Source organism: Biomphalaria glabrata, chromosome 1 (assembly GCF_947242115.1).
Source record: "Biomphalaria glabrata chromosome 1, xgBioGlab47.1, whole genome shotgun sequence".
Classification (NCBI taxonomy): Eukaryota; Metazoa; Mollusca; class Gastropoda; family Planorbidae; genus Biomphalaria; species Biomphalaria glabrata.
This window is the reverse complement of record NC_074711.1, coordinates 88,520,001-88,535,066: the sequence shown is the minus strand read 5'-3', so window position 1 is coordinate 88,535,066 and position 15,066 is coordinate 88,520,001. Positions and strand designations below refer to the sequence as shown.

At 39.7% G+C, this 15,066-nt stretch overlaps 1 protein-coding gene across 2 annotated transcripts in view; it reads right to left on the bottom strand.

Annotated features, from left to right (window-relative positions):
* The window catches only part of LOC106063469 (putative neurotrophin receptor LTRK 1), a 119,467-nt gene that overhangs the window by 53,769 nt on the left and 50,632 nt on the right, over window positions 1-15,066 (bottom strand). For both annotated transcript variants that reach the window (XM_056018416.1, XM_056018417.1), the window contains one exon: window positions 2,014-2,088. In XM_056018416.1, the coding sequence (XP_055874391.1) occupies window positions 2,014-2,088 (75 nt within the window). The remainder of the gene's footprint in view (window positions 1-2,013; window positions 2,089-15,066) is intronic.

Sequence of the window (15,066 nt, the reverse complement as noted above, 5' to 3'; positions counted from 1 at the left end):
CTGGATCTAGACTGCTGCCCCTTGAAATCAATTTAGGTAATATATTCTATATTTTTAAAACAAACAAAACATTATAAATCCTTAAAAAAAAATAGAAGATTATCTAAGGGAAAAAACTCTGTACTTACAACTGTATCTTTCAATAATGTAGAGGTTATTTCCCATATTCGATATCAAATAAAATTAATTAACTGATTGGTTCATTATTAAATAGATTCATGTTTTGTTAGGTAAAAAAAATGACTGTATAAAATTTTTACTTGATCCAAGAATGGATGTGGAAGAAATTACGTGTTCAATTATCTAAGGGGACTAGACCCTACATATTTAGCCGTAGCAGTAAATATTGAATGATTATTTTCCTTTGTTGGCATCAAATTAAATAATTAATTACCAGTAATTAATTAACTAATACGTTTATTTTTTTAAATTGATTCCCGTCTTGGGTATACCAATGAATAATAGTGCCAAGTCTCAACTTGAACTTTTTTACCAGACAGACAAGACAGACAGACAGAGTTGATAAAAGCTTTGCTAAAAATTCTCACTTAAGACAACATGGATAACAATACCTCGGACAAACTACGAGACGGCGCGTGTCGTCCCGGGGAAACACTTCAACAAAGGGAACTAATTAAACACTCAATCGAAGGGAGACAATTCAATTCAAATTTTCGCAGAGATTAATAATTTAACTATGAACGTCGTTTTTTTTTCCCTTTTCAACAAGACTCAAAGCGAGATAACCGTGAGAATGTTTACAAACGGAAAACAGGAATTCGAGTCTGTTCACCACATCTTCATTAAGGGATGTTGCTATGTATGGGCAAAAATGACCGGTATCTATGGGAATGAGACAGATTAAAAAACAAAAACAAAAAAAAAAACAAAAAAAAGGGGGGGGGGAGGAAGGAAGAGGAGGGAAACTATTATAGAGCAGTAGTCCAGATTACTAGGGGGGGGGGGGAGGGTTTGAGCTCGTGGACAAATGGTGGTCACTTTATCTTGACAGCTTTTAAGAATAGGCTAGAATCAAAAACTATAAAGGTCTGAACTGTTCTGTAGCACAGAAAAAAAACACGTCTCGGCTCTCCTTCTCTCTCTCTCTCTTTTTATCATTCTCTACCACCCTCTCTCTCTCTTTTATCTTTCTCTACCACCCTCTCTCTCTCTTTTATCTTTCTCTACCACCCTCTCTCTCTTTTTATATTTCTCTACCACCCTCTTTCTCTTTCTCTCCTTCTCTCTCTTTCTCTTTCTCTCTCTCTCTTTTTTTTTAATCTTTTTCTACCACCCTCTCTCTCTCTCTCTTATCTTTCTCTACAACCCTCTCTCTCTCTCTTTTATCTTTCTCTACAACCCTCTCTCTCTCTTTTATCTTTCTCTACAACCCTCTCTCTCTCTCTTTTATCTTTCTCTACCACATCCTCTTTTTCTTTATCTCTCTCTCCTTCTCTCTCTCTCTCTCTCTCTCTCTCTTTCTCTCTCTCTATCTGTTTTACATATTTCATAGGATAAGATTCCTGCAAATCTGAAGAGAATTCCATCCTAGCCCTAAGCGCCCGCAGTACCTATTTTAGTTACAATTTTAAATAGGTGTGACTTAAATGACACTATTACCACCATGACACTGGTCAATATTAGGGCCACATTTTCACCCCCTGACCCAGTTCACTGTTTCCATTTGATATTTTGTTTTTGTCTAAGACTTCAATAAATAGACTTCTCCGCGTTCTAATAAATAGGTACAAGAAAAAAAAAAACGAAACAGAAAATCTCGTATTTCTGCAAATTATGGAGCGAAAGTGCCAAAAAAATAATCTGTTTGAATTACACTGGGTCAGAATTAGAGGTCTTTTAGCCAGCAGAAGACCTTCAACAGTGCAGTTTCTTTTTTATAAAGTCCGAAAAGCTTATTAAAGTAAACACGATTCGATTTCGTCATCGTGGTGTCAGAAGTGCAACCAACGATTTTGCAAACAGAAAAGAAGGGACATTACTCGCAATACTTACAAGCTTTTCAAACAACTGAAGTGTTCAAACCAGGATCGATCCACATGCTTGATTCTGGGTTGATTCTGTATCACTCTGAAAACAAAATTTGGAAAAAAGTTTTAAAATGTTAAGAAGAAATTGGATTTTCCATTTATGCTGCTCTTCTGTTTTGTTGGTTTTTTCCCAAGAACGAACACACAACACACATACACGGACGCATATACACATAAACTATATTAACGACACTCAAGCAGGTTAATCATATAAGTAAAAATCACGTTATATGGTTATTTTTATTGAGCCTTTAAAACATTCCGTATTTTGTTATGGTCATTATGACCTGCACTGGCTGAGTAGTTAGGTATTTTACTGCTACGCTCAATGACCCCTCCTCCCCCAGTTCGAATCCTTGTAAATTATTATTGTTACGTTCTCTCCTAATCAGGCCTTCTGCAAACACTGCTAAACACAACACAGCACATCTAACACAAGAGCCTGACAACAAGAGCTTCAATAAACAATGTGGCGGTTTATTTACAATTACATCAACATCAGCCAATAAACACAATGGACCTCATTCACCAATCGTAAACAAACAACGTTTAGCCACGTGATTCTCTATCACTTCTATACAAATTACGATCTAATTTTAATACACAGTGGCTGTCAGGTGACAGTTTTTTCCGTTATTTTATCAATATTAATATTATCACGTGACTAAATGTTGTTTGTTTACGATTGGTGAATGAGGTCCATTGGCTACACTAACTTCAAATGCTTTGCTGCACAACAGAACTGCCTAACTAATCACTACAAGTCTCTCTAGCTCGTACAGCTACATTTTCGAGGACGCACAAGGTACAGCACAGTCCTTCTCTTGCTGTCCTGGACTCGGCTGACTCCTTTCTAACACGCTCTGTCTCTGGTCCGTGAAGGCTCTCGTCACATGACCACAGCACGGGCCATATTTGCGTGCATTAGCAGTACTGTCCCTTGTTCAACAGCCGTTGACCTGTGTGGTTCGCCTTAGTCTCGTGTGTCAGTAGGTCACACACACACACACATTAACCCTTTCAGTCCGCCACTAGGGTTATAACATTATTATTATTTAAAAAAACTGGAATTTTTTTAAATCTCAGGATCTTTGGACGCCTCTGAGTTCACCCAGCTCTAATGGGTACCTGACATTTGTTGGGGAAAAGCAAAGTCGGTTGGTCGTTGTGCTGGCCACATGACGCCATCATTAACAGTGAACCATAGAAACAGATGACCTTTACATCATCTGCTCCATAGATCGCAATGTCTGAAAGGGAAACTTTACATTACTTGGGTAAACCCTCGTAAACCGTGGCCCATATAAACAGATGACCTGTACATCTGCTTCTCAATAGATCATGAGTCTGAGCAGGGTTCATTACTGGGGTTTTATTTTCATGTTTGAAATAAATACAGCTAATAGTATAGAACTGCAACTTAAAAAAAAAATAATGCGCTAAACTTCTCTTGTATAAGATGATTACGTCCTACGCGTCATGCATATGGTCATGCATGTTAATCAATGTCTTAATTCTGCCAAGTCATTGCTGTTCCTGGCTGGCTCAGGCAACCCATTCCATGCACTAATAGCACTAGGGAAGAAGGAGTATTTGTACAACTTTGTCCTAGCATATGGGACGAGGAATGTGCCTTTATCTTTGTGTCTTTCTGAGTATTTTATTAAATTTTGTTTTTGTATTTGAAGATTATGGTTCAGTGTTTTATATATAATTGCTACTTTACTTTTGAGTCTTCTGTCCTGAAGGCTTTCTAAATTTAGTGATTTAACTAAAAGTGTTACTCTAGTCCAATGTGAATATTCGTTTGTTATGAATCTCACTGCTCTATTTTGTGTCTGTTCCAGTTTCTTAATGTTTTCTTGAGTTGAAGGGTCCCAAACAGAGGATGCATATTCTATTATTGGCCTAACCAAGGTTAAATAACATTTTAGTTTTATGTTCTTATTTGATTTATAGAAATTTCTTATAATTTTTTAGTTTAGTTCTTATCTTATACAATACAGACGTTACTTGCCGTGCGTTCTTAGATCATTGAACTCGGTTGATGGGAGAGATAACTCATAGAGGCAAGAATCAGTAGTTCACCTTATTACGTTTGAAAAAAAAAAGAAAATAACTAATGAGTAAGCCTAGGATGGCTGACTGGTCGTGCGGTTTGCGCGCTGGACTGTCGTTCGGATTTATCGACGGTCGAGGGTTCAAACCCTGCCCGCTCTCATCCCCCGTCGTCCTGCGGGAGGTTTGGACTAGGAAGTAAACTATCTTCAACTCTGAAGGAACATCCGAAACATGTAAAACATTTTACATTTACAACATATAAATTATGTATCCTGGACCAGGGCCGGCCTTAGGCATAGGCAAACTAAGCACCCGAATATGGCCTCCGATTGGTGGGGGCCTCACATAGGACTATCAAAATATATCGAAACTTGGATCAAATCTCAAACATAACAAAACTCTATTGCCCTATTTCTGCTAGATTATCTCTACTGTTTTATACCATATCAGTGAAAGTATGTGGGGAAACATAGCCAAAGACCGAAGTGCATGGAGACAGACTGTGCGTGCTGGGACAACCCTTGCTGAGAACAAAAAAATTGAAGCGGCCTTAATCAAGAGGGAAAAAAAGAAAGCTGCCCTGCCCGCTAGCCCTGAATCAGAGGCATACACATGTACGAATTGTGGCAAAGTCTGCCGTTCTAGAATTGGCTTGATTAGCCACACCAGATTCTGCCCCTTCTCAAGATTAAGTCAAAACCAGTGACTCATTTGGGCGCATCCATTGCCTTTCGAGACAAAAAGGAGCCATATATTTATACCATAACTCTAGGCTTATTTAACGAAAGTTTAGATTTACTTGTTAGACTGCCAATGTTAGAAGACCTTTAAATGAAAATGTCGAGGCGTTATTTCGAGTCTGCTGCAGCTTAAGGCAAACGAAAAGCAGATGGACTGACAAGAAGTCAACGAATCGGCTAATTAGCTGGGGAGAAAGTCATGAACATGGACACGGTAGATGCAGGTTTAAGCGGTGCAGAGAAAAAATCAGCATATCGAAATTTGATTTGAAAGATCTTATGTTGTTTATTTTAAATTTTAATTTGGGGTTACCAAAGTCACATCGCCTAGGGTCTCTTACTACCTAAGGCCGGCCCTGCCTGGACACAGAAAGATGAGGCAACACATGTTCAGGAAGACAAAGATTTTTGAACATGCCGTGGTCAATCCTCCTCCTCATCATCATCATCAAACTCCATTTGAGTGAGGGCTTGAGAGGCTCAAATCCTCTCTTATCTTATCTTATCTTATATAATACAGACGTTACTTCAAAAAAGAAGATGATTACGTCCTACGCGTCATGCATTTAGTCATGCATATTAACCAATGACTTAAATTCTGCCAAGTCACTGGTTTTCCTGGCTAGCTCAGGCAACACATTCCATGCTCTAATAGCACTAAGGAAGAAGGAGTATTTGTACAAATTTGTCCTAGCATATGGGATGAGGAATGTGCCTTTATCTTTGTGTCTTGCAGAAACCCTGCTGTCTTGCGTAATGCGTATATGTCGCCATACAGGTCGAGAAGTTTTGGTTTCCCAGGCCTGTCGAGACGGTGATCAGCAAGTCTGGGGCAGTCAAAAAAAAAATTAGACACGGTTTTCTCTTCTTCCCCGCAGCGGGGGCACCGTGAATCGAAATTTGGCCATAGCCGTGAGAAATATGAGCCAACAGGACAGTGGCTTGTCATGCACTGTGCTATAATAGCTTTTTCAGGCCTGGGCAGCCTCCACCACGGGGAAGTACGGTCAGGGCGCCTCATGCGCTCCCAGACACCACGGGCTTTTTGGGACTTGTCCCAGCACTCAAACCACTTTTCCATTTTTGTTTTTTTTTAAATTATAGCCAGGGCATGATGAAAACTTATAAGCCGTGGTAGAAGTGGCTCCAATGAACTCTGTCCAAGTCGTCTAATCCTGCATGCTCTATCAGTGTGAATAGCGCAGGCCTACTACAACTAGCTCAGGCCTACTACAACTAGCTCAGGCCTACTACAAATAGCTCAGGCCTACTACAGATAGCGCAGGCCTACTACAAATAGCTCAGGCCTACTACAACTAGCTCAGGCCTACTACAAATAGCTCAGGCCTACTACAAATAGCTCAGGCCTACTACAAATAGCTCAGACCTACTACAAATAGCTCAGGCCTACTACAAATAGCTCAGACCTACTACGAATAGCTCAGACCTACTACGAATAGCTCAGGCCTACTACAAATAGCTCAGACCTACTACAAATAGCTCAGGCCTACTACAAATAGCTCAGGCCTACTACGAATAGCTCAGGCCTACTACAAATAGCTCAGACCTACTACAAATAGCTCAGGCCTACTACAAATAGCTCAGGCCTACTACAAATAGCTCAGACCTACAACGAATAGCTCAGACCTACTACGAATAGCTCAGGCCTACTACAAATAGCTCAGACCTACTACAAATAGCTCAGGCCTACTACAAATAGCTCAGACCTACTACGAATAGCTCAGGCCTACTACAAATAGCTCAGGCCTACTACAAATAGCTCAGGCCTACTACAAATAGCTCAGACCTACTACAAATAGCTCAGGCCTACTACAAATAGCTCAGACCTACTACGAATAGCTCAGACCTACTACGAATAGCTCAGGCCTACTACAAATAGCTCAGACCTACTACGAATAGCTCAGACCTACTACGAATAGCTCAGGCCTACTACAAATAGCTCAGGCCTACTACAAATAGCTCAGGCCTACTAGAAATAGCTCAGGCCTACTACAAATAGCTCAGACCTACTACAAATAGCTCAGGCCTACTACAAATAGCTCAGACCTACTACGAATAGCTCAGACCTACTACGAATAGCTCAGGCCTACTACAAATAGCTCAGACCTACTACAAATAGCTCAGGCCTACTACAAATAGCTCAGGCCTACTACGAATAGCTCAGGCCTACTACAAATAGCTCAGACCTACTACAAATAGCTCAGGCCTACTACAAATAGCTCAGGCCTACTACAAATAGCTCAGACCTACTACGAATAGCTCAGACCTACTACGAATAGCTCAGGCCTACTACAAATAGCTCAGACCTACTACAAATAGCTCAGGCCTACTACAAATAGCTCAGACCTACTACGAATAGCTCAGGCCTACTACAAATAGCTCAGGCCTACTACAAATAGCTCAGGCCTACTACAAATAGCTCAGACCTACTACAAATAGCTCAGGCCTACTACAAATAGCTCAGACCTACTACGAATAGCTCAGACCTACTACGAATAGCTCAGGCCTACTACAAATAGCTCAGACCTACTACGAATAGCTCAGACCTACTACGAATAGCTCAGGCCTACTACAAATAGCTCAGACCTACTACAAATAGCTCAGGCCTACTACAAATAGCTCAGACCTACTACGAATAGCTCAGGCCTACTACAAATAGCTCAGACCTACTACAAATAGCTCAGGCCTACTACGAATAGCTCAGGCCTACTACAAATAGCTCAGACCTACTACGAATAGCTCAGGCCTACTACAAATAGCTCAGGCCTACTACGAATAGCTCAGACCTACTACAAATAGCTCAGACCTACTACGAATAGCTCAGACCTACTACAAATAGCTCAGGCCTACTACAAATAGCTCAGACCTACTACGAATAGCTCAGGCCTACTACAACTAGCTCAGGCCTACTACAAATAGCTCAGGTCTACTACAACTAGCTCAGGCCTACTAATTTTCCAAAATACATTTCTTAAAGTTCACCAGATCATGAAGTTATTGTGTATTTCCTCCCCCCCCCCCCAAAAAAAAAAAAAAAAAAGTCGACGGTTATCTAATTTGTAATTGTCTTTAAAGTTGTGTGCTTGAGGGTGAAACCGAAGGCTGAGCTCTCCGGGGAGACTCTTAAATTTTTTTTTCTATATCCCACATTTCCAGAGCGGATGTCCGCCATGGAAACGGTCCCTTGATGAACGGTGTGTGGATTATGGCAGGATGTTCCTGCACTCTTTCATCTCCGTCAGTGGAATGACATCGGTTCAAATTGAAACCCAAAGCCGTGGTTCTGTTTTGCTTCCCTAGCGGTTACACACATTTACACACACAGCTATATACATAGATTCACCAATTGTAAACAAACAACATTTAGCCACGTGATTCTATAGATCTTCTATACAAATTATGTCATCCATAGAAGCTGTCACGTGATACGTATTTTTCCATTGTTTTATCAATATTATGACGAGGCTAAATGTTGTTTATTTACGATTGGTGAATGAGGTCCATTAGCTACGCACGTAGGCACACACGTTACACAGCTACACAAGCAATGCCGCACAGTTACACACACACATTGCGACACACAAAATGCGACACACACATCGCGACACACACACACATAGCTCCACAGCCACTAAATCGAATGTGACGTTCGAAAGCTAAAATAAACTTTCAAAAAAACTATGACTCGAGACACAGAAAAGAAACACCACTGATCATCTCTTTATTTTCCATTTACTCTTGATTTACTGAACAGTCGCCTCTATTCTCAGAGCTAAAACTTTATAATCTATATCGATTTGTGTGTTCAGATTTATGCGTCAGACGAATGACCCCCACCACAGTAATTGAGTCCAAAAATAAAAAAAAAATGTCTGCCAGAAACTGTAGTAATGTCCCGTGTGATCTGAATTACAGAGTTGTTTTTAAGACAATGATATTTTTTTTCCTTCTTCTTCCCATTGATGCGGGTGATGACGTAGTCTGGGCTTGCCAACTTCGAGGCGTTTGGAGAACGTAACAATAATGATTCAGTATTCAATTTTGAAAGTAAGTAAATCAAGTGAGATATTAAATCACGTAAATCAACAGCATTATAAGTGAGCAAAAACGTAAATACCGTAAGAATTATTCCAGAAAAGATGCTGCTCCTAGAAGTCCAGGGATCCGTATTGTTTTGAAGTTTTAAAACCTCTAGATAGAAAGTCGAAATGATCCCTATAGAACAGCGGTTCTCAACCTTTTAAGTTCGGCGACCCCTTTTTACAATCCCCCCACTCTGCCGCGACCCCCCCCACACACACACACACATACAGCAATAGAAGAGTAGACAATAACAATCCATATTTTCGATGGTCTTAGGCGACCCCTGGTAAATGGTCAATCGACCCCCAAGGGGGTCGCGACCCACAGGTTGAGAACACCTGCTATAGAACATTTAGCATATAAATATATATGGCACTCTGAATGACCATATTGTTATATCCCCAGTGCTGGGTTTATCTATAGGAAAAACAAGCTATGGCATAGGGCTCCATTATTTTTTTTTGGGGGGGGGGGGGCGGGAGGGGGGGCCAAAAAAAAAAGTTTTCAGTGACATTTACACCTGATAATAACAAGGGAGTTGGTGGGGCGGGGGTGGCGTTTATAAATGTCCACATATCTCAAATAGCTTAGGGCCTTATCAATTCTAGATCCGGCCCTGTATATATCCCGCTCTGAATGGTTCTTATAGTATATGGATGTATGTCTTGCTCAGTGGATGGTGTATAACAGTATAATCTGTGGAAACTCGCTGTCAGGGGCGAAGGTAGGAATTAGCCATCATTTGGGGGCCAGGAGGGGCTTGACCTCTTTGTGGGCCCCTGAATTTTGGGTAATATTTAAGGTGAAAAACACTTAATTGGGGGCCCGGGAGATTTTTTAATTCTCCCCTCACCTCCCCATTTTAGCTACGCCACTGCCCGCGGTAGAAACAATCTAAGTGATACCCTCCCTCTGACTGACTGGTCGTGTGGTATGCGCACTGGATTCGAGCCCTTCCCCAGTCTTTTCCTGACATCCTTCGAGGGGTTTGGGCTAGGATGTAACAATCTTAAGTTCTTAAGAAACTTCTGAAACACGTCAAACAAACAAAAATGTGGCTATATAACTTATTAATTGTGTTGTTGTTTTTTTCTGTCCAAATCTGTTGCTAATAATTATTCGCTCAAAATATGACGAAACCCTAAAGGACTATAAACTTAGGCAAGCATTTCAGCCTCCCCCCCCCCACCCAACCCAAACTGGCAGACTCCCTGGAGTCATTTGCTTCAAAAATTAATCACACACCTCGACTACATTAAAATTTAAGTTGAAGGCCACTATAGGTGGCCGCCTGCAGGCTTGTAGGTACATGTGAGCTGGGCGTACAGAGGATAGAATGGCCGCCTGGTCGTGTGGTATGCGATTCGGATCGTCGTTACGATGGTTTGATTTCGAATTGAGCCTGCTTCCATACTGCCATACCCAGCCATATTCAGTCATGCTCAGCTATAGTCAGCCATATTCAAACATACTCAGCAATACTCAGCTTTATCCAGCCATACTCAGCCATACCCAGCTGTACTCAGCCATAATTAGCCATATCCAACCATACCCAGCCATACCCAGCTATAGCAGGCCATGCCCAGCCATAATCAGCCATACCCAGCTATAACAAGCCATACCAAGATATATTGCAGGAGGTTTCAGCAGTGGAGTAATGATCCTAATTTCTGAAGGAAGGTCCGATAAATTTTGAAATTAACTATATAAACTTAAGGTTTTAAACTAGCAAAATATATTTTTTTTAAATCCTTTAAAAGAAAAAAGGTTTATCTGAGGGGAAAAAATCCGCACTTACATCTATATCACTCAAGAATGTAAATGTTATTTCCCTTTTCGATATCGAACCAAATAATTAATTGACTAAATGGTTAATTTTTAAATGGATTCATGTCTTGTAAGGTACAAAAAAATGATCGTTTAACGCTTCAACTTGACAATGGGTATGGGAGAAATAAAGTGTACAATGAATAAAAGAGACAAAACCCAACATATTTAACCACATCTGTGAATACTGAAGGATTAATTTTTCTTCTTGGTATCAAACAAAGTAATCAATAACCAGTAATTAATTGACTCATTGATTATTTTTTTTTACTGATTCATGTATTCTCTACACCAATGAATACCTTTGCAAGGTTTCAACTTGATCCGAAAAAGAGTGTGGAAGAAATAACGTGTTCAAACTATCTACCAGACAGACGGACAGAAAGACAGACAGACAGAGTGAGCTGATATAAGCTTTGTACAAAATACTCGTACCATATGAATGTGTCCTATGCTGCCCTTGGTTAGACTCTTAGTTGGACGACCCCTAACAATAGACACTGTGAATCATTCGCTAGACGCTGTAATTGCCGTGTCTAAAAAGCTTTTGTTGTGAATAGGTCAGAGCAGATTTACTCTATCAAAAGACATCACTAACTCTCACTAATCAAATAGAAAAAAAAATGTTTCTTTATAACCCTAACCGGAAGTACCTTCAGTTTGACGCTGACTGAACCAAAAGCATTAGTGCTGCCATGGTTACACACACTCAAACGAGATTGGATAGACATTCTAGGTTTAGCGTAATTTGGCCCAGGAAACCAGCTCCCGTAAATTCCACCCGCAGTCTGCTTAAAAACCTCTAGCAATGGAACTAGATAGGCCAATAAAAAGTGAAGTAAAGTTTCCCTTTCAGACCTTGTGATCTATAGGGCAGATGATGTAAAGGTCATCTGTTTCTGTGTCCTACGGTTAACGAGGGTGTCATGTGGCCAGCAGAACGACCAACCGCCTTTACTTTTCCCCAATTAACGTCAGGCACCCATTAAAGCTGGGTGGACTCAAGAGGCGCCCGAAGATCCCGAAATTAAAGATCTTCACCAGGATTTGAATCTCAGAGTAGGACCTAGTTGAGTAACTTCAATAAGCCATGTCTCAGTAATGATCTGTCTCAAGAGTAAGACCTTACGTTCTTTAATTTTGTCTCCAACATATAAGTATCGTGTTTTAAAAACAAAAAAAAACTCCAACGCCTGCACACGGACACACGCGCTAACAATGTCAGAGTAATAAGTTTAGAGCAGTGGTTCCCAAACTTTTTTGTTTCATAGACCCCTTGCCAAGTTTTCTGATTTTCGGTAGACCCCCGGCTTAATATTGCATTTTCGCAAATTCATCAACTTCTTTTTTTTTTAAACCAACTTGTAACTGTAGAGAGTCGAAGAGTGAACAAGTAATTTAAATCTTTTTTTAATGATAAAATTTAAGTTTAAACCAATTAAAATAACAATTAATATGTATAATTGGAATCACCAAACTGAATTTGTTTGTGTGGAGGTACATCATTCGTTGTTACATATAATATGTTTCAAATAGTGACTCGTAGTTCTATGAAGTAGTCCTTCAAACATTAAATATTTATTAATTGGCCTTCAGTATTATTTTTAAAAAAATTTCGCAGTTTCTCGTGTATTTATTGTTTTCACGCGTGTGGCTCAAATATTGGGTCAGCGGAACTGCTTTCACTAACAGAAAGGGCAAATGTGAGTAACTGGCTCCTAAACGATGTTTTGGGCAGGAGGAACTCTTTAGCCTTGGCTTGCAACCCACCTTGCAGAAGGAAAGCTGAATTCAAACGTCTGCTGCCTTGCAGCTATACCCAAACATGGTAAAGGTTTCGGGGGTCAACCCTGAGGAAAAAATAAGGAGCCGGCGATTTTTAGTTAGTTTACAGCACACAGAGCTACACCCCTGTCAGAGAGTGCGACGCCACTGATCCCATACTGAATATGTCCTTTGCAAAGAATCACATAATAACTCATACCACCGACGTACCCTTGAAATTCGTTTTATAATATCAGATGTATGTTTGTGTAAAAAAAAAGTTATTTAAACTACTTCAACGGCTGCTAAAATCAATGTTTTATCAACAATGTTTTCCGTATTTGGCTATAAGTTAAAGAGATATTGTAGTAAGAAGCTCACAAACCATCATCTTCTCTATATGATGTTGAAGAGAGATTTTGTGTGTCTATTCTGAACTATATCTTACAGTGTTCAAAAAGTTTATCAGGGTAGCATCGTCTCAAATGATCCTTCAGCATAATTAGTTTCATATCGTCATAAAAAAAGACACTTAAGCAACTGATTGTTTGAAAAGGAAGAAATGAATCCCAATTTTATATAATCAACCCTGTACAATCTACATTTCTTTTTGTTATACATTAGTTAGAAAAAATTTAAATAAGCATTAAATTAAATACAACAATATTTCTTTTGAATAGCAGGATACATTATCTATAGGATTAACTAAGGTACAAATCGTATATTAGTTTATGAAAAAATTACATTAATGGAATGTGAAACATTAAAGTCACGATTTGATTAAATAAAATCCATTATCGTAGACCCCCGTGGACATCTCATAGACCCCCCAATTTATTTTTTCACATTCGTAGACCCCTTGGAAGTCTTCGTAGACCCCTGGGGGTCTATATAGACCACTTTGGGAATCACTGGTTTAGAGTATGAAGAAAATGAGATCTTGTTGGTTGGAGCTATAAAAATAGAATCGCAATAAATTTTAAACCGGTGGAGTTGAGTAAGCATAATGAATGTGTGTGGGCATGCTAGAGTTGTTTACAATGAACGACCAGTGTCACAGAGACTTGTCAAGGCACAGATACAAGGTTTCCTAATGTTTATTCGTCCTTCTAGCTAATATACTTTATTTATAGACTGCATTGACATAGTTTGTGGAAACTAGAAGTCATTAGTTTTATTATGGGGAACTGGAGTCAACAGTGTCACTGTTAGGAACTGGGGTCAACTGTACTATTTAGAACTGGGATTATTAGCTATATTATTAGGCACTGGGGTCATTAGCTTCAATATTGGGAGCTGGGGTCATTGGCTTCACTATTGGGAACTGGGATCAGCTGTATTATTGGGAACTGGGATTATTAGCTATATTATTGGGAACTGGGGGTCATTAGCTTCAATATTGGGAGCTGGGGTCATTGGCTTCACTACTGGGAACTGGGATCAGCTGTATTATTGGGAACTGGGATTATTAGCTATATTATTGGGAACTGGGGGTCATTAGCTTCAATATTGGGAGCTGGGGTCATTGGCTTCACTATTGGGAACTGGGATCAGCTGTATTATTGGGAACTGGGATTATTAGCTATATTATTGGGAACTGGGGGTCATTAGCTTCAATATTGGGAACTGGGGGTCATTAGCTTCAATATTGGGAGCTGGGGTCATTGGCTTCACTATTGGGAACTGGGATCAGCTGTATTATTGGGAACTGGGATTATTAGCTATACTATTGGGAACTGGGGGTCATTAGCTTCCCTATTGGGAACACAAGTCAACTGCATTATTGGGAACTCTAGTGAACTGCACTATTGGGAACTAGGAACAATGCAAAGCAGACATCCAATTAAGTTTGTTTTGAAACAGCTATTGTAAAACAAAATAAGAGACTGTTACGTCTTTAAAAGAAAACAGAAATCCATTTACTCATCAATGATTGATTTGTTTAAAGTGTTATTATTGCGTCATGTTTAATTGCGTATCTATTTGAAAGAGTTTGCGGAGACAAAGTACACGACATTGTGACATGATGACCCATTAGTGACCTACATATTTTGCCCCATTTAACACAAACAGTATTGGGGATCAATTCTAGTTGCTATGTTTTTGTAGTTTGTGCTTTTTAAGAGGCCACAAAAAGGAAAAAGCCACGATTAGTTTTGTATGGTATGTCTGTCCGTCCGTCAGTTCGTCCTTTAGTCTGCAGTCCGTCCGTCCCGAATAGATCGCAAAAACTAGAAAAGATATTGAAAACCCAGTGTCATGATATTCATTCTTAGACTCTTCACCACATAGAAGTCTTCTTCCTGAAGACTAGCACAATATCGCTTTTGATTTTTTTAAGAGACCGAGATAGATTTAGATCTATATTTATATGCCAGTGACTCTTAAAGTAAAAGAAGTACTGGAACTTCCTGTTTTGGTTACAATTCCTCCTATTATTACATTTTAATTAAATGGAAACTGAAAATGTAGTGGTTTTTTTAAATCGCGAGTAGGATTGACGTTTTCCATATTGAATGACA